The 24,658-nt window shown below is 40.6% G+C and overlaps 1 protein-coding gene across 1 annotated transcript; it reads left to right on the forward strand.

Moving 5' to 3' along the window:
* The first annotated feature begins 3 nt into the window (after positions 1-3).
* LOC117293902 (sushi, von Willebrand factor type A, EGF and pentraxin domain-containing protein 1-like) lies at positions 4-24,658 on the forward strand. Its single transcript, XM_033776380.1, has 29 exons — positions 4-483; positions 3,485-3,759; positions 4,390-4,566; positions 5,243-5,456; positions 6,080-6,259; positions 7,824-7,979; positions 8,421-8,609; positions 9,411-9,507; positions 10,053-10,147; positions 10,657-10,848; positions 11,295-11,552; positions 11,775-11,905; positions 12,800-12,908; positions 13,764-13,961; positions 14,225-14,390; positions 14,773-14,914; positions 15,440-15,647; positions 16,039-16,200; positions 16,918-17,079; positions 17,325-17,486; positions 17,974-18,144; positions 18,809-18,921; positions 19,677-19,891; positions 20,402-20,586; positions 21,110-21,284; positions 21,804-21,946; positions 22,695-22,857; positions 23,902-24,058; positions 24,262-24,658. The coding sequence occupies exons 2-29, from the start codon at positions 3,493-3,495 to the stop codon at positions 24,283-24,285; spliced, it is 4,611 nt and encodes a 1,536-aa protein (XP_033632271.1). The 5' UTR covers positions 4-483; positions 3,485-3,492; the 3' UTR covers positions 24,286-24,658.

The following is a 24,658-nucleotide window of genomic DNA, read 5'->3' on the forward strand; positions in this document are numbered from 1 at the left end:
CTCTCTCTCTCTCTCTCTCTCTCTCTCTCTGACAAGTCTAGTCTTCACCGATGAGATTTCACAAATTGATGAAGAAAAACGCAAAATCCAGAGTTGAATTGTAGGCTCACGTTGCAAGGAGAAACTCAATGCTGGTGTGAAACGAGCAGTTGAATCTATACCAAGAAGTAGAGGACTGTACCCGGAACTCGCTTCCACAAACACAAAACCGGAACCGGATGGGCTTGCGTACATTGTTTGTCACTCACTGATGATACACGCTGTCACATAGGACCCGTGTTAATAGAGCAGTCTCTGCATCAAGGGTGGCAGAAAAATACAGTTTCCATAGATGTTTCCTCTTCTGGCAACTAATTTAAGCAGCGGGGGCAATTCAACTTGAGGATTGTTTTAATGGTGATCGCAAGTTGAGGGAGTCAGCTCATAGTTTTCTCCCCGTGAGTTTCTTTCGACGAGCCGGTCGCGGCTAGAGGATTTATCCCGGTAAGTTCATTTTCAATAAAATAAAACAACCTGTACAAAAGAAAAGAAGATTGTCACTTTTTGTTCAGAGAGGTTCGATGTTGCTTAAACCATGGAGGAAGAAACTACCACGATACAAGCCTTATCTGACCCAAGTTTTCCTCACCTGATACACATTTTATTACCATAACAATGCGTATAAATTTGGAGTTATTCTGTATGCTGTCATTAGTTAAATATATTTAACGGTTATAAGCATGTTTCTATTTTAGTGACAATAAACATTAAATTAGGTTGAGCTGACGGTGCACGAACCATAATTAAAGAAAATTATTGATCCATCATTTTCAGAGCAAGTGATGTATTCTTGGTGTTATAAATATCTATACGGAAGCTTTCCTCTTCAGTTTTGTTCATATCTAAATAATGAGTTTTTGTAATATTATATTCACAAATGGATGTTTTGTTAGGCCATGGAAAAGAACCCACGTATACTCCTCACCCCACTGGCTAGTTAAAGAATCTAAATGACTAAGCCAGTCGCCTAGCGTGTGCGTCTCTTTGCCGATTCCCAATTGTGAATAAAAACTGATTTAGGTGTACAAACTTAGGTAATAACTATAAGGGAAACTAACTGGGTATATGTTATACAATTCTGGGTTAAAGGCACTGGACAATATTGGTAATTGTCAAAGACTAGTCTTCACAGTTGGTGTATCTCAACATATGCATAAAATAACAAACCTGTGAAAATTTGAGCTCACTCGGTCGTCGAAGTTGCGAGATATTAATGAAAGAAGAAAAAAACACCCTTGTCGCACCCATGGTCACACGAAGTTGTGTGCCTTTAGATGCTTGATTTCGAGACCTCAAATTCTAAATCTGAGGTCTCGAAATCAACTCGCGGAAAATGACTTCTTTCTCGAAAACTACGTTACTTCAGAGGGAGCTGTTTCTCACAATGTTTTATACTACCAACCTCTCCCCATTGCTTGTAATCAAGTAAGGGTTTATGCTAATAATTATTTTGAGTAATTACCAATAGTGTCCACTGCCTTTAAGCAAAGACTACTTTACCAGAGCGGGACCTGAACCTGTGACCTCTAGATTAACCAGGGGAGGGAGACTGTTTGGAAAGTCTAGGAGCGGGGTTCTAGAGTGTACGGATCAAATAAGAAGATACTTACACAAATTCACAGAGAGCAGTGTTTGCAAAACGTTCTACATTTGGACACATTTCACACATCGTAACGACATTTTTTTTTCTCTTTCTGACGCGGTAATATAACTTGCAAAAAGGTTATGAAATCAGACCAAATTATGTACACGTTGCAATGGCAAATGCAGTGTGTGTGACGTAATTTTTTGAGAACTCGCTGGCGCCCCAAAATCCCCGTATCGCACAGACATTTTGACAGATAATTTGGGGCATATTTATCCACTGTCTAGAGTCAGTTGCAGATGTTAACAATTGAAATTTGAGAACCAACAGATAAGCAAAGACGGCAACCTACTTTACCCACATGGGATAATTTACACCGATTTCTTGAACTAAAGTCGCATATGTTGGGGGCTTTGCCAGCAACAAAAAGGTTACTGTACAATATCCCGACTTCAAAATAGTCATTATAATTAAATCTGTGGAAAACACATTGATAACAATACCAGAAACACAGTCATTGAACCTTCCCCTACAGCAATAAGGAACATCCTCCTTGACGAGGAAGAACATTTTGTACGGGCCTGGGGAAAAAAAAACCCAGTTATGATAACAAAAGGACGTGGAGTGACATGTGTTTGTACCGATCGAAGGATGGAAGATCGGGAGCCTGGGGCACGATTAAAGGCACTGGGCAATCGTTTTTTTTTTATTGTCTAGACTAGTTTTCTCACTTGGTGTATCCCCACATACGCATAACATAACAAATCTGTGAACATTTGGGCTCAATCGGTCATCGAAGTTGCAAGAAAATAATACAAGAAAAAACACTCTTGTTTAACAAAAAGTGTGTGCTTTCAGATGCATACTAAAATACTTCATCTGAAGTCTTTCATTTGGTTAGTGAGAAATAAAAAACTACTTTACTTCAGAGGGAGCCGTTTCTCAAATGTTGTACACTACCAACAGCTCTCCATTGCTCGTAACCAAGTAAGTTTTAACGCTAACAATTGTTATGGGTCCAGTGCCTTTACACAAAGAGCTAATCAATCTGAACTGTGTATCACTCTTATCTTAACTGCTAAGTTTGGTGCCACAAAACAAATTGTTATGGAGATACTTTAGTTTTGTTTTTACCCTTCGATAATTTGCCAGTGGATTTTGTTTTCTTCACAAAACTCGGCAAAGTACTGATTATACAGTGCTTAATGCATGTCGGTGTGAGGGTGAAATCGAAGAATAATCTTTGTACCTGATGTAAGTTTAACATCTGATGCTTGCGCCGAACCAAATAGGAACGACTCTGAGTAGACCAGCCTGCACTAAGCTTAATTTTAAGTTATCAGTCTGGCGAAACAATAATTCTGGTCAAGTTATCCGTCTGGTCAAATTATCCGTTTGGTCGTGTTATCCTTCTGGTTAAGGTATCCTTCTAGTTAAGTTATCCGTCTGGTCAAGTTATCCGTCTGGTCAAATTATACGTCTGGTCAAGTTATCCGTCTGGTCAAGTTCTGGTCAACAAATCCGTCTGGTCAAGTTTGCCGTCTGGTCAATTAATCGTCTGGTCAAAATATCCGTGTGGTCAAGTTATTCATCTGGTCAAATGAATCCGTGTGGTCAAGTTATCCGTCAGGTCGAATTATCCGTATGGTCAAAACCGTCTTGTTAAATTTGTCCGTCTGGTCATTTTAACCGTCTGGTCAAGTTAGTCGTCTAGTCAAATTATCTATCGGCATGGTCTCTTCCCGGAACACGATGCACTGTTAAATGGATGTAAGCATTTCTAGATTCCCTCAGTATCTCTGGAGTTTAATTACATGAAGTAATGATTTCATTGTCACATTATCTCTGTGTGATGGCTAGATTCGACAATGACAAGCTACGTGGCCCTCAGCTTCCTACTTCTACTCATCCCAACGCTTACCTGTCAGCAAGATCCTGGGGGTATCATGGACTCCAAGTTGCGTGAGGTGCACCTCCACCGGAAGACTGATCTCATCTTCCTCCTGGATAACTCCGGCAGCATCGGTGAGGCAGACTTCGACATCCAGCTGCTATTCGTCAAGAGTCTGCTGATTGAGTTCAGCATCAGCCCGAAGGACACTCGGGTTGCTGTGGTCAGCTACAACGAACAAGTGGTAGGTTTCCATTAAACCAGTGATTAGGTTAGATTAGTTTAGTTTAGATCAGATCAGATCAGATCAGATCAGATAAAATCAGATACGACCAGATTAGACCAGATCGGATCAGATTAGATTGATTAAATCAGATCACATCAGATCAGATCAGATTAGATAAGATAAGATAACATAAGATCAGATTAGAGAAGATTAGATCAGATTAGAGAAGATTAGATCAGGTCAGGTCAGATCAGATTAGATTGTAAAGAACTGTTCTTGGGCCAATTCCATAAGCAAGAAATGCTACTGCACAATTTTCTGCTCAGCGAAAATGAGCAGGTCACCAGTCACAAATTGTATTTGTTACATGGTGTTTATAGGTAGGCAAACGTATAATAATTATTTTGTGCTTAACTACTTCATGTAATTAAGCAGCTCTGTGAATTTGGGCCATGTATGTACACTCGTTTTGAAACAGCATCATGGGTCAAAAACTGTTCAGAGAGAAAAACCACAACCCATCGAGGCACATCGGGCCATGCAACTTGAACGAAATGAACCAGAAACAGTGTGTTATTTGTTATTTCTTTGATCGGTTGCCAAACAAAAAAGTTATTTTGTCTGGTGACTTTTTTGCCTTCCATATAGACGCGGCACATTGATTATATCTCCCACGACCCGGACAACAAATGCAGCTTTCTATCGAAAGTCAAGAGTGAAGTCAAGTATAAGGGAGGAAGCGCCACCAACATTAAGTTGGCTCTGCAAGACGCGAGCGACATCTTCGAAAACAGCCAACGAGGAGGGGAAGAAGACGTCAAAAAGGCAAGTGAACTGACTCTTAATACTCTATATAGAACTTGCCCCTTAGACTAATAATAGAGACGTCCACATGGGGACTTGGAACACTATGTGGACGACACAGTGTTTTTTTAACAGTGATGTAGACTCATTATTATTAAGTGTATAGAACAACGGACTGTTTACAGAGTGACTGAAACGTGGGAGTAGGTAAACACATTCAGACGTGGACAATAGGGTCCACGGTTCAGGAAAGGTCCACAGTTGGAAAACATTTACAACACCAATGGGAGCTGTTGCAAAATAGTTAGTATAAACAAAAGAGGGACAATATGAGGTTTACGGTTGCAGGCCTGTGTGTGTGTGTGTGGTCGGGGGGGGGGGGGTGGGCATGTAATGTACATCCTTCCTTGAAACGCATACAGTGGGGAGATATGGGGTCTCCCCGACCCTTTTGGATCCTGGCCCGATCTCATCATAGAGCTGCTTAAGGAGGAAAATGCTTAACATTGTTTTTGTTGTTCAAGCAGAAATGAGCAGGATACCAGTCATAAATCGTTTGTCATATGTTAGTTTGGCGGGTAACCTTTTTCTGGATCGTGATTTTGTTAAGCTTAGCTACTTTTGGTGCGTTAAGCAGCTCTTTTAAAAATGGGCCCTGACATTGAAAATGAGCCCCGCTCTGATTAACCCCACACAGGTATTGATTCTACTGAGTGATGGTGTGTCCAATACCGGCGGATCACCAGTAGATGAGGCCAAGCAACTCCGGCAGGATGGCGTGGCGATTTACACCATAGGAGTGGGCCTGTTCGACCGGTCACAACTCCAGCTCATAGCCAGCACACAGTACCACTTCTTCATCTTTTACAACTTTGAGGACTTCAAGAGGCTTGCTCTCCGAATTCGCGGAGGTAATTGCACTGCACGCAAACCTGTGTCAATAATGAAGCCTTTCTTACAAACGAGGAAAAACTCGCCTGGTGCCTCCCCTAAAATTGTTCCCTAGTTTTGCTGCTGATTTTATTGACAGTGGTTAGCGCAATAATGGGATGGTGATAAAAAAAAAACACCAAGAAATGTCCACCTCAAGCTGTGGCTGGAAGAAGGACATTTTAACCCAAAATTACCAGTGAAAGAGCGTAAGAATTTACAATGGAAAACCTTTTTTTTTTCAGAAAACTTATTTCTAGAAAGTTGGAAAGTTTGATAAATTTTCTGGCACTCATAAGTCATGATAATATTATCCAGATTAAACTTTGCAAGAGGAATGGGAAATGCGTTTTCTCTGCGGGCAGATCTTTCAAAAGAAAATGTTACAGTAGTAGTGCTTGAGCCATTTATGTTATTTTGGGAAAGGTACTTTTTTTTACGTGCCCTTACGCCCTTGATCCAGACAGCAGACGCGGGAAAAACGAGAAAAAAAATTCAAAACCAACTATAAACTAATAGTTCATTCAAATGTTATTCAATTTTTTTTATTTTATCTTTTTTATGGTTGATGGATTAATATTGTTTGCGGTTTCGTATACTGCAGATCCCAAAGACAACCAGTTCGACGCACTCGTTGACCAGAGTCTTTGCAACGGCCTATGCACTAAGGCTGGCGGATGCTGCCACGAACACGCAAGATGCACATGCTCTCTCGTAGGGGGGCGCCACGGCTGCGTTTGCGGACCAGGCTATTTTGGGCTCAAGGGCTTACACAATTGTGAAGGTGAGCATACAACAAGAAATACTTAAAGCTTTTAAACCTTTTTTAGGCCCCTTTTCAGATTTTTTTTCAACCCGCACGTAATAGGTAAACCTTCCCCTGACGCTAAAATCAAACAGCTTTACAGTCAAGGTAACTGGTACCAAGGCGGGCGGAGGAGGGCGTTCTAAAGCTGTGATTATTCTAAAAAAATTAAAATAAAAAAAAGTGTAGTTCCAGTATTTTATACCAACCTTGGAACACGCATCTCCAGCCTGGTTTAGTGGTCTAACTAAAAGTATAGAAAGACTGCCTTGAAAAACAATCTAGTTTAGAATTTTAAACCGGAACAAATTTATGTAGCAGAAAGTGCACATTGCACTCTGCCTTAAATCGTTTGACGACCTCGAAAACTAAACAGCCGTAGGTTGCACTCTTGATAATGCTGGCAAATGTTCAAGATAACAGCCCTACTCATTAGAAAAATACATGTTACACTTTCACCGGCTTGTGCAAAAGTGTTCAGACGAGCACGTGCGGTTTTACCTTTTGGTCATGGCCACCACACTCTAAGCAATGTCCGGGAGCCATCCGTGGAAGGAACCGGTAGACCTACCCGGGCTGCGTGGGGGAATTCCCCGCAATGAGTCCCTCTGAAGCGCCCGGAAGGGCTTCAACTAGATCAACATCCCGCCAAAAATGAGACTAACAGAGGGTAAACTTGGCAAACAATTGCGTTTAAAAGAACACTTAATTTCACTTGTTGAACATTTTGTTCTTTCTTTTTTAGGTTGTTTTATTAAAACGAAAGTTTGTTGAGTCGAGGCCATCCAGGAAAGGGCAAAAAAAAAAAATAATAATAATAAATACAAAAGTATACACAAATATGGTCTAACCCATAACCGAAGTGTGAAGCACTGTATACCAAGGAGTCCACTTTCCCGAGTACTGTAAACAAAAATGGATAGATAGTAAAATTAATAGTTTAGAACGTACAGATTCAAAGTAGATACTAAGTAATGGCATCGATAACATTAAAGTATTATATAGCGCACGTATTTACTAACAAGTTACCCACCCTAAGTAAATACATTTTCACAAAAAGATAGGTTATTGAAAGTATGAATTCTGAGACCCAATAACGAGACACATTAAGGGGTTTATAAGGCACATTCAGCAGCCACAGCCAGGAACAGCCGGGGCGAACACCATCTGTTTTCGATATCAAAGTGCACTGGGTTATTTTACATGCGTTACACAACACACGAGAGCAACGGCTTTACGTCCCATCCGAAGGACGAAGCAATGGTTAAGTGTCTTGCTTAAACTTGGACATGAGTTTCACGACTGAGACTCGAACACAAACTGTGCTGTTTAGAAACAGCAGAGTTTTAATTCGGTGTTCTTAACCGCTCGGCCACGACACCTCCAAGGGAAAGTATTGCCATTATTACATGTAAATACAACAAGTGAAAAGGTGCGGTGCATGTCACATTACGAGGGTACACTGAAGAGTGTGAATTTCCCATGTGCACAACTACATGTGCAACAGCTTGAAACTAATTGTCTCATGTTTTACCCCTCAAAGAGTGCCCGAGGGGTACATACAAGTCAAACTACGCAGAGGTGAGTAAATGTACCCCCTGCCAGCCTCACTCAACCACGACGGCAGAGGGCAGCACATCTCTTTCGGCATGCGAGTGCTTGGAAGGATACTTTCGTGCAGAGGATAAAACATGCAAAGGTAAGATTGGATACGTTATCTATCTAGAATCTGAACTTTATAAAATCAAACACATGTTTTTTGTTGCCCTAAACCTTTTGTTGACAAATAAATCGCTGCGTCATGTTTCTCTCAATGCATGGAAGAATTTCGAGTGAGGCTTCCATGTTTGGGGGAATCATTGATTCAGTATTCATTAAACGCTTAATTATTTTTTTTACAACTCTATTGCAAGAAAACCTTCACAAGTAAAACAACAAACTTGGAAATGAACGAACATACTTGTTCGACAAAACAGTGTTAACGGGTACACTGAATGAAATGATGAAAATCAATCTACAAACTACTACACAATCTAAGTTATAGTTCATAACTTAGATCATACTGATTTTCATGAAATTGAAACCAAAATAGGAGCCTTCTTAATACTTTTTGGGTTCTATCATTTTTCTTTTAAAATAGTTCAAAGGTGTCCACGATTTGTATCACTATCGAATGGTCGGATGAGACCGGATATCTGCGAGAACACCTACGAATCAGAGTGTTCGTTTGAATGCAACCTCGGCTACGAGCTGATCGACCCTGCCAACTCTGCCACACGCCGATGCAAAGCTGACGGATTTTGGTCAGGAAAACAAGCACAGTGTCAAAGTTAGTTCCGCCTAATTGGCTTCAATTTTTGGCCGCTAGGTGGCAGCAGACTCAAACAGCGCATCCTTTTTTAGCTTCATGATCCTTTTCGAAAACACGGCTTCGGCTTTGAACTCGGCTCAGGCTAGCCTGGCCCCGCGGTTGTTTTGACAACTGCGCGTGCTTTGCGTACGTGCCCAAGGCTTCAGACGAGAGAACAGGGCCCGGAAGCCGAATCCAAACCCGAAGAAGCGGATTCGAAAATGGCCTTAGAAAAGTGTGCTTTGATCGTGCCGAGATGCACAGTCGTTGTCCCAGTGGTAAAATTAACGTGGGCTGAAGGATGATGTTTAACAGAGGGCGCCATCAGAATTATGTAGTGCAAAATTCGCCGTATTGTGGACAGGATCTCCCGGGGAGGGGAGCAGGGTGGGGGGGGGGGGGGGACTGTGTCCGAATTTACGGCTACAGCTATGGCTACGACAATTGCTAAGGGTGTTAATGAGGAAGTCCTATACCTCAACGCATGATGACGCGGCAATCAAGCCAGCCACCAATTTGGACACGGCCGCCAAGCTCAACTGCTATTTCGAAAAGAAGAAAAAAAACCCGAATATGATTTGCTTTTACTCTTACACCAGTGTAGGCCTATGTATTAGCGCTGTATCTCAGTCCTTTCCAGGGTGTTGTGAAAACAAATTACCCGACGATTACTCGGTGGGATTCGAACCCGCGACCTTTGTGTATTAATTAACTAAGATTTTGATATAATGATCATCAACTAATTTGGATGTATTGACCCCTATCCCACTCCCCACCCAGAGGTCAGCTGTGACGAGATCCCAACACCAACTGATGGCAGTAGGCTTTGTTTAAATCAAGATGAATTTCTCGGTGATGTCTACGGTTCTACTTGCAGGTAAGTTTCCAACAGAAAATACTTTTGTCTTTTGTGACCGTTGTCTGTCTTGTACGGAATTCCCCGAATACGGAATTTCTTTCTCGAAAACTACGATACTTCAGAGGGAGCCGTTTCTCACAATGTTTTATATTATCAACCTCTCCCCATTACTCATTACTAAGTAAGGTTTTAGGCCAATAATTATTTTGAGTATTTACCAATAGTGTCCACTGCCTTTAAAGGATTTTGATACCTAACAAATTAACAAATTGAAATTAAAATCAAATAATTTAAATTGATTATAAAGAAGGAGGAAGGTGTTCGGCTGCAGCCGAAAACCTGTTATTTATTTTAACATATTATGATTACGTTTGAGTGAACCAGGTGCGTACGGTGCTCCAGAAGTGCCAAACTAAATGTGTTGAGTTAATGGAATGAAATACAATTTTAACAACATAATGTTGTTAGCTCAATACAATGACATGACATTCCGGAGCTCCGTATGAGACAAGAAGCAGGAGTTATTTATGAGCAAAGTCTTCGTTTGATTTTTATATGGACAGCTTTTCGTGTAAAGATGGCTTCAACGAGGTCGGGGATAGAGAACGTGAATGCACTGAGTCTGGAGAGTGGTCCGGGGTACCCTTTTCATGCAAAGGTAAGGCGGAGTGGCAGGAGATTATGTGCCCCCCCCCCCAGATTTTGCCCCACACACGGGGAACTGTGTACAAGCTTCTCATGAGAGCGCCCTCTTTTGGAATCAACCTCCATTGGCCCATACTGGGCGACAGAATCTCCAAGGACAAGTTTCCCCGGACAAAAGACATAAGAAGACATTCGAAACTTGATTAATCTCCAAAAAGAAGAATTCGGCACTACCTTATAAGTAAGGTTTGCTGTAACACCATAATAATCTCTTGGGTGTAGTTCTCAAAAGAACCGTTGGTACCAACTCGACGTTTCGATCAGTATGCTCGGATCGTCTTCTGGAGAAAGAAGTTGTAAAAACTGTTGTAAATATAATACACTGAAGTTGTAAATACTGATAATGCTCGTATAAACACGATGGGGGAATGGGCAAATTCCATTCTCGACTTTGAAAGGGTAAAGTGATACAAAATGAGTGTAAATGTTGATATTGTTTCCCTGTATTTTGTCTTTCTCCAGCTATTACGTGCCCCACTTTGCCCTCCTTACGTAATGGCTACATTGTACCCGCAAAGTGTGGAGAGAAGCGGCAAAAGGTGAAGCTAGCCTGTGCGTTTAGCTGCGAGGATGGGTATAGACTACAGGGCCCTTTGACCAAACAGTGTCAGACCACTGGAAACTGGTCCTCAGACGAACAGGTCGCGTGTGTTGGTAAGGATTTCAGTACATGAGCCTCCCTTTAATCAAAATTTTTCCTTTACTCAAAATAATAAGTTGCAAAAAACTTTACTTGGTAACGAGTAATGGAGAGCTATTGATAGTATAAAACACTGTGAGAAACGGCTCCCTCTGAAGTAACGTAGTTTTCGAGAAAGAAGTAATTTTCCACGAATTTGATTTCGAGACCTCAGAATTAGATTTTGAGGTCTCGAAATCAAGCATCTAAAGGCACACAACTTCGTGTGATAAGGGTGTTTTTTCTTTACCTCGCAGCTTCGACGGCCAATTGAGTTCAAATGTTCACAGGTTTATAATTTTATGCATATACTGTTGAGATATGAACATTAAATAGGTCACCATTGGGCTCTTCTGGTGCTATTTTGCTAACAATGGCAAATTTTTTAGGTGCTCATTTGTTAATTTTATTTATTTTCTAGATGCCATCCCTCCTGAAATAACCTGCCCAGATTCAATTGATAAAGAAGCCGAACCTGGACTTTCGTCGGCCGAGGTCACGTGGGACATGCCAGTCTACAGTGATAATCTAGACGGCACTGACGCCCTCACCGTCACCGTTCATCCAGCCGGACTCAAACCATCTCATCGATTTGAAATTGGATCTGTTCGTGTACGGTACACTGTTACGGACACCGCTGGCTTGAGTGCGGAGTGTTACTTTAAAGTGGTTATTCTAGGTAAGTTTGAGAACAGGAAGCGCCAACACCGACTCCTGAGATATCAAGCGTAACAACAACAACATCAATGACGAACATTAGCCTACACCAAGTGGTGAAGCCGTAGTCACAGTCAATTTAATGTCTTGTTACACGGATACCCAGTTGTTTTTAAAGCACCTCCCTCCATATATCCACTGACGGTCCTGAAGTTAAATTAAATGTTTTCCTGTTTCTGTTTAGACAAACAACCACCCACGGTAGAAAACTGCCCAGACGAAATGCATGAAACGTCATCTGACAAGATAAGCGCCGTGACCTGGGATGAACCACAGTTTACTGACAACTCTAAAGGGGATCTCATTTTAACTCAAGTAAGACACAGCTTATGTATTTAGTTTTGGGGCAGGTGGTTTTTACTGACGGTATTCAGTAAAAGCACACACAAATTTGCTGTCCTTATAACACTATGTTGTAATAATAAAAGCAACAGAAAATTTGGTGTAAAAAGCGTATTTTCCCAGATATACAAAGAAGAACCAAATCCTTTCGAAGTTTTTAAGCTCATTCTGAACTGACGAATTGGGATGGAGTGCCCGATAGATTGTGATACCAAACTGTATATTGCTCATTTTTAGGTGTTCAGCTAACAGCCGAACACCTATTTTATTTTGTCTTCTTCGTCATCAGCAGTCTAGAAACAGTTCAAAATACACCTTTACCTGACGTGAAGGGGAAGTTTTTGATATTTACTTTTATGCCGAATAAACATTGTGATGCTAGGAAAGTAAATAATTGATGGCGACACACGGGTGATTTCAGTGCAATAGGATAGCCCGGCCATGATGTTGCTTTGCACGAGGATAACGACATGGGGTTAGGGTTATTCTCTTCCATTTTTTTAAAACTTGCTGAAACTCACTTATTTAACTCCAAATACACTTAGCTTGTAACATGTCTCAGATTATTCATTGTATAATTTGTCTTTGTATTCTATATCTTTTGTTGTTTATGTGTTTTGCATTTTTTTTTTGCGCCTCGGAATAGGGTCTCGTACACTAGATAGATGCCGCATTATAAATGCATTGTTATTATTATTATCATTTAGTAATCATTGCCTCGATCAGATTTTCATAATAATTTCAAACAAATCTAAAACTGTGTGCGAATTGATTGATTGAATTCCAATCAATATGACAAGCCCTTAAATCTAGCGAGTATAGCGCTGTATAGGGCCTATGCATATTTTTTTGCCATTTTGATTTCAGACACATCATCCTGACGTGGAGCTAACTTGGGGAGCACATATCGTGACGTATACAGCAACAGACGCTGCCGGATTGGAGTCCGAATGCCGATTCAGAATTCGTATCGGTCGTAAGTTTAAAATAACCAAGAAAACAACAAACAAAACTTAACAGGAACAACAATAGCAAAAAAAAAACGAACAACAGCAGTGATAATCAATTATTTCCTTGGTTAAATTACACAAAAATCTTACAAAAAATATCAATATTAATTTTGGTTTTTACCCATACACCGATGTGTGTTAGCACTGTATACTCAGTACTTTCCCGAGTCCTGTGAAAAAATATCACAGGCATGTTACTCGGGTGGGATTCGACCCCACGACCCTTGCAATTCTAGAGCAGTGTCTTACCAACTAGACTACCGAGATTGCCCGGCAGCTAGAGGCAGTTCGAATCCTATGTTTTGGCAGCGGGTACCGCAACGATATAATAGATGTTAAATTTGCATCGGGGATAAAGAATATTAATTTTGGTTTTTACCCATACACCGATGTGTGTTAGCACTGTATACTCAGTACTTTTCCGAGTCCTGTGAAAAAAATATCACAGGCATGTTACTCGGGTGGGATTCGAACCCACGACCCTTGCAATTGTAGACCAGTGTCTTACCAACGAGAATACCGAGATTGCCCGGCAGCTAGAGGCAGTTCGAATCCTATGTTTTGGCAGCAACAAACAAAAGAGAACAAAACAAAAACCGACATCACAATAACAATGATGATCATATTTTGTTTACATGAAAATTACGCTATTTCTTACATTCTGTATAGGCCTACATAACAATTTAATACAAATACACAGCTGATTTGCCTCTATATGGTTTGAAGATCTCGCTCGAGAATTTTTGTTCTTTTACAAGTTTCAGATTTGCAAAACATTGTTTCCTAATTAATGCAAACTTTGTTTACTTATTCCATTGCAGCTTCGACTTGCACAAATTACCCAGATCCACGTAATGGGGCGAGGGCATGTGACCAGTGGTTGTTCGGATCGTTCTGTCGTGTCTACTGCAACCAGGCCTACGAGTTTGCAGAGAAGCCGGCCGCGTGGTACATGTGTGGCAGGGGAAAATGGACCACCAGTCCATTCGGGTTCTCCATACCATGGCCGGATTGTTCAGGTTAGTCAACATTATACATGGAAGGTCCAAAAACTGAAGATCTTGATTTGGCAGGTTAGTCGAAACGTCGAGTGTGTGCAGTAGCGGCAAGTGTGGTTTACACATCTATTTGTTTTGAGGATACTCTTTAAGATGGTCGTTTGTTTGAAAAAGTGGAATTGATATTGAAGAGCATCTTCCATTTCAACGGCTGCATTCGAGCCTATAGGCCCTTCGAAAGAATGCGTTTCCTTCATCAGTCTTTCTGATTTTTTTTTGTTAAGAAAAACATGATCCAAGTGGAGTTCGACTGGGTATGGAGACGCAGTACTATGCCGGAGACTGCACAAATGAAAAGACAAGACTAAGAATCCGAGAAGCTTTTGTTGATGACTTCAGGAAGAGTATGATTGGTAGACGTGGTGGGTGTATGGGAGAAAACTACTGTTTGTGAGTATTAAGGTCAAAACTAACAGTAATTGTAAAAGACCAGTCTTCCCACTTGGTGTATTCCAAAAAAATATGCATGAAATAACAAACCTGTAAAAAATTGGGCTCAGTTGGTCCTCGGAGTTGCGAGATAACGATGAAAGAAAAAAAACAACACCCTTGTCACAAAAGGTTGTGTGATTTCAGACGCTTGATTTCCAGACCCAAAAGTACTCCTTTCTCGAAAACTACGTTACATCAGAGGGAGCCGTTTCTCACAATTATTTTATACTATTAACAGCTCTCCATTACTCTATACACACCAAGTATGTTTTCTGCTAATAATTATTTTGAGTAACTACCAATACTGTCCAGTAGCTTTTATTCAAATGGAACGTTTCAGGGTGGAGGAAGTGACAGTATACTGCGGTGAGATAGACGAAGACGAAGACGAAGGTAGGAGAAGGCGGCGAAGTGCCGACACTACAGGACTAAACTACACAGTGACAATTGACTTTACTGTCTCTACACAAATACGATCACCGGTAAATCAATTATTACTTATCCATAACGTAAACGACTTTGAAATGATTGACGACAAACCAAAGAAAGCATCAGTTGAAATGCCAAATCAAAATGAGATACTTCGTATCAACTGGAGTAAGACCAACAGGGCAAACCAAACACATTAGACATTCTAAAAGTTCCATCTATGCTCCTAGTAAAAAACAATATGGAAGGATATGATCGACCCAACTGGTCAAAATATTTATCTTTACAAGATCGGGTAAGTATACGAGCATCATCAACTTTTAATTTTAGTCAGAAAGCTGACTGAATATGTTCATACTAAAACCATTTTTCCCTGTGAAATATTTCCTCTGAAATGAAGTTGTATCCGAGAAAAATGTATCTGAAAACCTACCAAACAACCCACAAAACAAACAAGAAAACACGGAATGTATGCGCAGTGAAGTGACATTATGTTTGCCATGAAAATTAGCAAAGATGGGATTCGAACCAGGGTATGGAGACATTTTTTTTCTCACACTTTGTTTCATTTGTTTCAGGACAAGGGACAACACAAAGCTCAGCTTGAGAATGCCACACAAACACTTGAGGAAATCAAGGGCAACTTCGCCAAACTCGCAGGGGCTGGTCAACTACATCTCGTTGTCGACAACCAGACACTTCCGGTCGTTGAGGGCTCATTCTCTGCCAATCGAACCGTACCGCTCTGTCAAACAGGGTCGATGTTGCTGGACACAGAAGAATGCAGTGAGTATATGACACGAAGGCGACGCGACACTGACAATGACGACGACCTCGACATACAGTCGCCATTATAAGGTGTCGTTGCATTATCAGTAAAAGGGTTGAAAAAATGTTGCGCTAAACAAAGTGATGTTACCACAAACCTTTAAGAAGTTAAGGATTTGAAACCTGCTTTCTTTTCAGAACCATCCGAACTCAATTAGAGATTTTCATTACATGGTGTCACCGCAAACCTATATCAGCTTAGGATTTAACATGTGACTCTTCCTTAGCCAACTGTGCCTTTGGTTGTGTATGGCAAACATGGGTCCATAGGTGCATAGTATATAGTGAAGCTGCACCTGCAGCCCGTAGGTTTTTTTAACATGTGACGTATATTGACTCCAATCCGCAGTCAACTGTGCCGTGGGTTCTTACTTGGAGACGGCAGCTCATGAATGTAGAGTCTGCGAGGAGGGCACGTACCAGGATGAGGAAGGACAGGACTACTGCAAGAATTGCCCGTCCGGTACCTGGACTGCAGGCACACAGGCCAAGGACATCAGTGAATGCCGAAGTATGTAACCAGACTATTTTATTAATATTTTGTGGTGAAGAAACCGAGGAACTTGGGTATTCTAGGTGGCGGCAGACTTACCAAGTATATCCATTTTTCTTGGAAATGTGAGCATTCTAAGAATTACGTGTCATGGAAAATTACCTGGTAGGTCTGCTGCCACCTAGCGTTCAAAGGTCTCCCATTCCCTACGCTGTAAGTCTGCATAAGATGTTAACTAAAGGAAAACACAAAAGGGGTCAAACTAGCAAGAGTGGATCACCCTACATGGGATGGTCTTCTTCGAGGTGAGATTCGAACAAGGTCCACAGAGGCCAGAAATGAGGTAGGGGAGGAAATAAGAAGAGAGACAGACGATAGATGAGCCCGAGTACAAAGATTAGTAAGTAGAGTATAGGTTCGAGTCCCGGTCTTGACTCTTGGGTCCTTAAACAAGGCACTTGCTCCATTATTGCTTCGTCCTTCGGAAGGGGCGTAAAGCCGTATGTCCCGTGTGTTGTGTAATGCACGTGAAAGAACCCAAATCGCAACGAGAAGGGGTTTGCCCCTGTTGTTTGGGGTTGCTGACGCTGGTGTAATAAAGCGATTTATATAAAAACCAAGTTGTAGTATAACGTTTTCGAATCCAATAAAGACTCGCATACGTTACAGTGTGAACTTGTTTTAAGGCTGGCAAATCACAACTCAATGATTTATCCACTCGACGTTTAATTACAGCACAGTGTAACCCCGGTACGTTTTCTCCATCCGGGCTATCAACGTGCAAACCGTGTCCAATAGGCTCCTACCAACATGGCTTCAAAAAACACGCCTGCATACCATGCAGAGAGGGTACAACTACGTCCGCAAAAGGGACCAGTTCATCGAGGAACTGCAGAGGCAAGTCTAACAATAAATGTTCGACAACTTTAATGTTTGACTACTTTAATGTTCGACAACTTAAACGTTCGACGACTTTTATGTTCGACTACCCTAATGTTCGACTTCTTGGTGATAACTTGACATGCAGCGTTTTCTAACTCTTCTGATGTGACATGCTTTATTAACTGTCTATTTTTAGTAGTTTTCAAAGCTCATATTTAATTATTGCTCATCTATAACTCATCAATGATTTGACCCAACAGCTGTTTGCAGTCCAGGGAAGTATAGCGTTACCGGACTACGTCCATGTAAGCCTTGCCCTATGGGAATGTATCAGCCAGAACAGCATCAAACTGAATGTCTACCGTGCCCAGACAACAAAATGACAACCGATGAGGGCGCTATATCAGAGTCCGAGTGCAGAGGTACTGACTCTATCATCAATTTTGTAAAGTCATCGATCAGCCTAAAAATAATGTTCATTGTTGGTCAAGAGAATTTTTTTTATGGCGATTGTACTTAGAGTCGATACCGATTTATGACTATTTTTCCGTGAAACATTTCTGTTTGTGACGTCACCACTATGAGATATTTGCCATTAAAAGATCAATGACACTTTGAGCTCACAAAATACGATAGCTAACCACGTGGTGGTATGCTAAACCGAATCACATCTCACATTCAAATGAATTGCCGAAACATGTCTTAGCCTGACACGAATGAACAAAAAATACCCACAAACCAATAACAGTTTATTCCTTAAAATGAATATAGCAAATAATGTTAGTTTCCCCGTGCAAACAATACATCTATTTTTCATTTTACTGAATAACAAAAAAATAGTTTATTTGTTTTTCTATGAGCCCTTTAACATATCCATTGTTACCACCCAAACTACAATTTCGTTTTCAGATATCGATGCGTGCGAATCTGCCCCGTGCCAAAATGGCGGACTGTGTGTGAGAGACGGTGCCTCATTCTACTGCGGTTGCCCACCAGGCTTCGCTGGTAGCCTGTGTGAGATAGAGGTTGACGAATGTGCGTCACAACCTTGTTTCTTTCAGGCTACGTGTGTTGATCAAGGTCAGTGGTCTTGATACTGCTGTTGTTATTTTCATTTCGTTCTTGTTGTTTTCGTTTAAAGGCAGTGGACACTATTGGCAATTGCTCAAAATAATTATTATCATAAAACCTTTCTTGGTGACGAGTAATGGGGAGAGGTTGATGGTATAAAACATTGTGAGAAACGGCTCCCTCTGAAGTGCCATAGTTTTTGAGAAAGAAGTAATTTTCCATGAATTTGATTCCGAGACCTCAGATTTAGAACTTGAGGTCTCGTGATCAAGCATCTAAACGTACACAACTTCATGAGACAAGGGTTTTTTTTCTTTCATTATTATCTTGCAAGTTCGATGACCGATTGAGCTCAAATTTTCACAGGTTTGATATTTCATGCATATGTTGAGATACACCAACTGTGAAGTCTTGTCTTTGTCAATTACCAATAGTGTCCACTGCCTTTAATCCGAGTGTGTCTTTCGTTGTTATTGTCGTTGTTGTATGTTTGTTTGCTCTTACTTTAGATTTTGTGTTGCTCTTCAGAATCTTCTGCATTGTTTACTTCACTTCAATTGAACATAATATCATGCACCATGATTCTACATTTGTAACTCTTTCCAAGGACAAGAACCAAGGCACAGTTGATAGTTTATCGCATTAAATGAAATCTGTATTTTCTTTTTCAAAGTGAACGGATTCGCCTGCGTCTGCGTATCTGGTTATGAGGGCGCCCTCTGTGCCGTAGAAATCAACGAGTGTTTATCCCACCCCTGCCAGAACGAGGCTAAATGCCGAGACCAGGTAAATATTACACATTCAATATCCGGCGCTCACTCTTTTGCGATGTTTCAATTTAGTCCAAATCAATGTAAACATATTTTCCACTACACACACAAAGTACATGTCTATCTTACTGAAAATTACAGTAGAGGCAGAACCCACAAATCGAGGCTTGTGGTGGATTTGCCATGTAACAAAAATTACAACACAAAAAACGTACTCCAAGAGCAAAACAAAACAGCCAAAGGAATGGCAAATAATGTTAAGTGCTAGAGCGAAGAAAGGCAATGAGAAACCAACCTTTAAAGTAGCTATCACAATGGGCGCTCATGATATTCAACAATGGTGTGTTGTGGCATGGTTGTGGCTGAGCGGTCTAGCACACTGAATCAAAGTTCTGGTGGCTCAGTCATCACAATGTGGATTGGAATCTCGGTCCAATCACGCGTGTCCTTATGCAAGACAGTAAAGGGTTCACATCCTGACTTATTGACCCTACTGAGTAACAACGAAGATGTAGAAGTAGAAAGGATGACAAATTGTGGTTTTTACTAGCACATAATGTCTAGTTCCCCGCACCAATTGAATTCCAGATGTCTTGTCTTCAGTACTTTCGGTTCTCCAAGTTTTGTTCATGCTAGCACATTTGTGTCCGCTCAGCACTCCCCCAACAATCAAGCACCCTTGGGTTAACTTCCTAGTGAGTCTAAATGAGCGCTGGTAAACGTACACCTGTCCTCATGCTTACACCACTAACACTTCAATCACTCCGGCAGATTGCACGTTTGGAATGTGACTGCGTGGATGGGTTTACGGGGCCCTTCTGTGAGACACCACCCGACCGCTGTGCCAGTCAGCCATGCCTAAACGGAGCAGTCTGCACACAGACGCCCTCAACGTTTCATTGTCAATGCCAGGCTGGATACAAGGGAGCGAAGTGTGAGATAGATATTGACGAGTGCTACGGAAGGCCCTGCCAGAATGGCGCGAGGTACATCGATATATCCCTCTCAACCCCTGGCTGTTAACATACAAATCCCCGTTATACGAAAGTTAAGATTCCCATTTCACAAGATCCTTCCAGATTTCGCTGTGGCTACATAAAAATACTATACAGACAATTATCATACAGAAATTGCCGTGTTTTTCTGATAGACAAAACTAGCAAGGTAGTGGTAGCACTGTACATACTTCACAAAACTAGATGAGCTTTCGTAGCAACAATTACTTAAAAATATGATGATAAGAAAGTTCATACTATACTGCATTCATTCATTCATTTACCGTCGCTTTCAGCATTTTCAATCTATTAAGGCGAATTTACCTTTTATATTATATCTCTGTTTGAGAAAGTACGTAATTTGTTTGTCCTTCATTTTTAGATTCGTGAACAGTAGTGCTAGAAGGTAATTACAAACCTAAACTTGAATATTCATATATGGACAAAAGGGTACGAAATATTACAGTAATCGAAATTAAAAGTCACATTATCACTTTCCAGTTGTATCGACCTCCCAGGGAGCTACCAATGCGCATGCGTGCCCGGATACGAGGGGGTGAACTGTGAGGTGGACATTAATGAGTGCCTGGGCCATCCGTGTGCGAACGGCGCCACCTGCCGTGACGTCATCAATGGTTACCAATGCATGTGCCTACCAGGGACTGCAGGGAGACTGTGCGAGACCGGTGAGTTGGACTTATGATAATTCACGAATAAGTTTTTCCTTTGCAATGGGGAACGTTTTGGACGCTAGGTGGCAGCAGACTTACCAGGTAAATCCATTGTTCTCCGTTATGTGCGCATGCTCAGAGCTACGTTACATACAGTACTGTTAAACATTTCTGCTAACACATTCATCTGCACATTCTATACTTGTATACGATTATGTAAAACGGAAGTGAAGGACCTTTAAACATAATATTTAAACACAGTTAATATATCAATGTATGCTTTTTCCTTTGTGTTTTCATCGACTCTTTTTAACGATTCCTATCTTTGATTAATATGTAGTGTTGTGCTTACCTGCTTAGTGTAAGACTTTTTGAGTGTTTTCTATGTGTTTTATGTAGTTGCTGATTTCTGGTATTTTTTTTTTAAAGTGCTTTGAGGCCTTCCACTATACGCGATGTAGAAATATTTTATTATTCTTGACAGAAATAAATATTTTATTATTCTTGACAGAAATAAATATTTTATTATTCTTGACAGAAATGTCACAGGAGTTTTATTTGAGTTTCGACACATCGTCAACGTCAGAGTTCTCCCTGGTTGAAAGAGACCGCTCAGAGCTTCGAGCCGTCACTTTGTCAATGTGGATCCGATCATCAGATACAACCAACATGGGAACGCCCTTCTCATATGCCGCCAAGAGAACAACAAACGGGTAAATGAACCAAACAATGTGTGCGTTCGATTAGCTTCCCCGGGTCGACCCCGGTCTGCCCCGGTACGTTCGAATAGCTTTGACGTCATTACAGGGGCTCACCCGGGTCAGCCCCCAGTGTCCTGCTTGTGGAACGGGTCGAACGCACCCACTATGTATCATGGTAACCGTGGGTTAGGCTAGACTGGTCCCCTGTCTTTATTCGCAGCAGACAGGCACTGATCTAAAGGGCCCAATGATTTCATTGGATACAATGATTTCATTGGATATAGTGAATTCATTGGATACGACGACTTCATGACTTCGGTTGAATTGTAAAAGTTAATTGGAATTTTGACTGATGGGCTGTTTAGTTCTTTTAAGTCTGTGCTGTCCTTATTGATAAAATTGTCAAGTTGTAATTTCTCTTTCATGACGACAATTAAGCCAGTATAGAGACACCGTATACACACATGGGGTTATGCTTTTGTTTATGAGAGCAATATTAACTGTTTTTGTTTAAACTCTATCTATGATTAGGTCGGTTGACATTATTGATAACGCACTAACAGTGACTGACTGTGCCTCACTGAAGATCTACATGAATGGTCGAGCTTTCTACACCGATGTTGCCATCAACACTGGCTATTGGACTAGCCTGGTGTTCACATGGAGTAGTCAGGGTATGAGATATTGATTTCAAGTATTGAAATGAAATTAAAAATTCTGATTGTTGCAGTTTTAATACAATGGAATGTGCTTTTCAAAATCAGTAAACATTTTAATTATTTTACTTCATATAAAAATCCAATATACTTCAGTATTTATAATAAAACCACAATTTTAGAAACCGGTAAAAACTGTGACTGTATAGAGTGGTTCCTTATCCTGTATGTGGGGAGTAATGCGATCAGACGTCAGGGTCTTTAACATGAATATTGTTATAAATGGAGCACATATGAAAGCAAAGAACGAAAACAGTACAATTATCCAAAACTTGGTCAAACAAACATATACTTAATAATAGTTTAAAGCTATGAGAGAAATTACACTGAAGACCTATCGTTTGTGGAGTTAGGACCTGACCTTTGGATTTGAACTTGATACCCCCAAATCAATCTTATATTTAAGTCTGCCGTTGGATCTGTATATAAAACCCAGGCTACATTAGTTGTAGGTGTTAAACTATTTCTGTGACGTCACTCTATTGATGTTAGTGTATTATTATTTATTCACGAATCTACACTTAACTGTAGATTTGTTACGAATGTACACTCAACTACAGAATCTACAGTTGACTGTACAAACTAATGTGAAAGTTCAACTTTAAAATGCCTCTCTTTCCAAAAATAACTGATGTGAAAAACACAGCTGAAAACATATTCCAATTTCCAAAAACATTTTCCGGTTATTACACTTTTTTGTTTGCAGTTGGTGATTGGAGTTTGTATATGAACGGTTCCGTAGCCGCGACCGGGGTCGGTTTCATCGGGGAGCCGATACCGGGGGAAGGAGTGTTTGCCCTCGGTCAGGAACAAGACTCTCTCGGTGGTTCGTTCAGCTCCAGAGAATCTTTCATTGGAGACATCTACAAGTAAGTCCACATAAGTAAGAGTTCTTTATGACTGATAGAGGCTTGACTGGTGACATAACCCCCTTTCTAAACATTGAATGATTTTTTACATAGGCTTCCCAGTTCAGGTGACCAGTATAATTTTAGACAAACTGGGTGAATTTTACCAGGAAATAAGACTATAGTCTTATCTCGAGTTATTCGTCCTTACCTATAGGACTAACTAAGCTAGCCTTATGTTTTTCATAACTCCTAATGAGTCATTGGACTAGTCATAAGTTATAATTATCTCGGTGAAATCGACCCAAGGGTTGGATTTCACAAATAGTTAAGACTAGTCTTATCTCGAGTTTGGTCGAGTTACTCGTTCGAACTTAAGACTATAGCAAAGTTTTGAATAACTACCAAAGAGTCCCAGGACTAGTCCTAAGTTAGAATTATCTCGGTGAAATCGACCAAATACTAGTCTTATCTCGAGTTAGGACGAGTTACTCGTTCGAACTGAAGAATATAGAAAAGTTTTCAATAACCCCCAAAGAGTCCTAGAGCTAGTCCTAAGTTAGAATAATCTCGGTGAAATCGATTCTAGGTAGCCCAGATGAGACAGCACTACATCAGTGTTTGTTCAAACTCCAGCTAGTTAGACTCCACACAGTAAAAGTTCCAAATAATCTCAACACATTATTTATGCAAGGTTTACAGTGACATTTCACCCGCGTAAATTGTTCAGTTCTTGAAGTAAATACATTTACAAACTCCACGTATTTTTATAGTAAAGGTTTGTAAGTTCCAAGTTTCCCCCGGTTAAGGTGGAGTTCGTAACAATCACAACACATTTTTTAATGGTTCATAATGACATATCGTCCCCAATTGCTCAGTTGTTCAAGTGAATACACTTTATGAACAGATGTTAATAGAAACAACACAAATGTACAGAAGAGTTGTCCACAATAAAGGCAACCATCAGAGCTGGATGGGATTTGAGGCACCGGGTTATTTACAACGAGTCCCTTTTAAAGGTTTCCATTGATGTATTTGTGTTTCTGGTTTGGAATTTTCTTGAAGGATGGATCTCTGGGATGCAGTGCTGTCTGAGAGTGACATATCAACCATCTCCAGAAACTGCTTTGATGGACATGGCAACATCTTAGCATGGTCAGACTTCCTTGAAGGACTGGAAGGAGATACACTCGTACCACAACCCACAACCGATGGACACGAGGTGAGGAACTAGACATTGATATAAACAAATGAAGACGGCTTTTCAACGCATATAAATATGTGTTGACAACAAAATTGAAGTAGCATTTTTATGTCTTTGTTTGCTATATCAAAAAAGGATGACTCATTTTTATAAACATGTAGATTATAGATAAATTATTACGAGCTAAACCATGTGTTTTGATTTTTGTTTTTTTACAACAGATACCTGTCTGCACATCCATATAAAGTTCGTCAGTAGTCTTGCTTTCAAGACGATATGAGGTATACTTGGATGTACCATACGTGTTATTTTCACCCGAGGAGCTACAAGTCATTAACGATGAATCGAAAGAAGACTGGCTATAATCATTATTTTAAAGCAGTAGGTTAACCGTGGCTTTTTGTCTCACGAAACAAGACTAGCTATTTTGTTCCTATCAAAGCATTACGTATAATGTAGCCTTCCTCTCAAGTCTCACATAGATGTATTGCAGTTGATACTATGTGTTTTAATGACCAGAGGAGGCATGATGTCTAGAATAAAGGCTAACCCTCGTTGTACCAAAGAATGACATGGCCAATACATATCTATAAAATTTGCCAAAATTCTGATCACATT

This window comes from Asterias rubens, chromosome 8 (assembly GCF_902459465.1).
Source record: "Asterias rubens chromosome 8, eAstRub1.3, whole genome shotgun sequence".
Lineage (NCBI taxonomy): Eukaryota > Metazoa > Echinodermata > Asteroidea > Forcipulatida > Asteriidae > Asterias > Asterias rubens.

What these genes read in the sequence shown, in the direction of transcription:
- LOC117293902 (XM_033776380.1), top strand. Translation starts at nt 3,493, where the DNA reads ATGACAAGCTACGTGGCCCTCAGCTTCCTACTTCTACTCATCCCAACG. An exon ending in GGTACCCTTTTCATGCAAAG is followed by an intron (nt 10,148 to 10,656) that starts GTAAGGCGGAGT and finishes GTCTTTCTCCAG; the next exon opens with CTATTACGTGCCCCACTTTG. An exon ending in GGGATCTCATTTTAACTCAA is followed by an intron (nt 11,906 to 12,799) that starts GTAAGACACAGC and finishes TTTTGATTTCAG; the next exon opens with ACACATCATCCTGACGTGGA.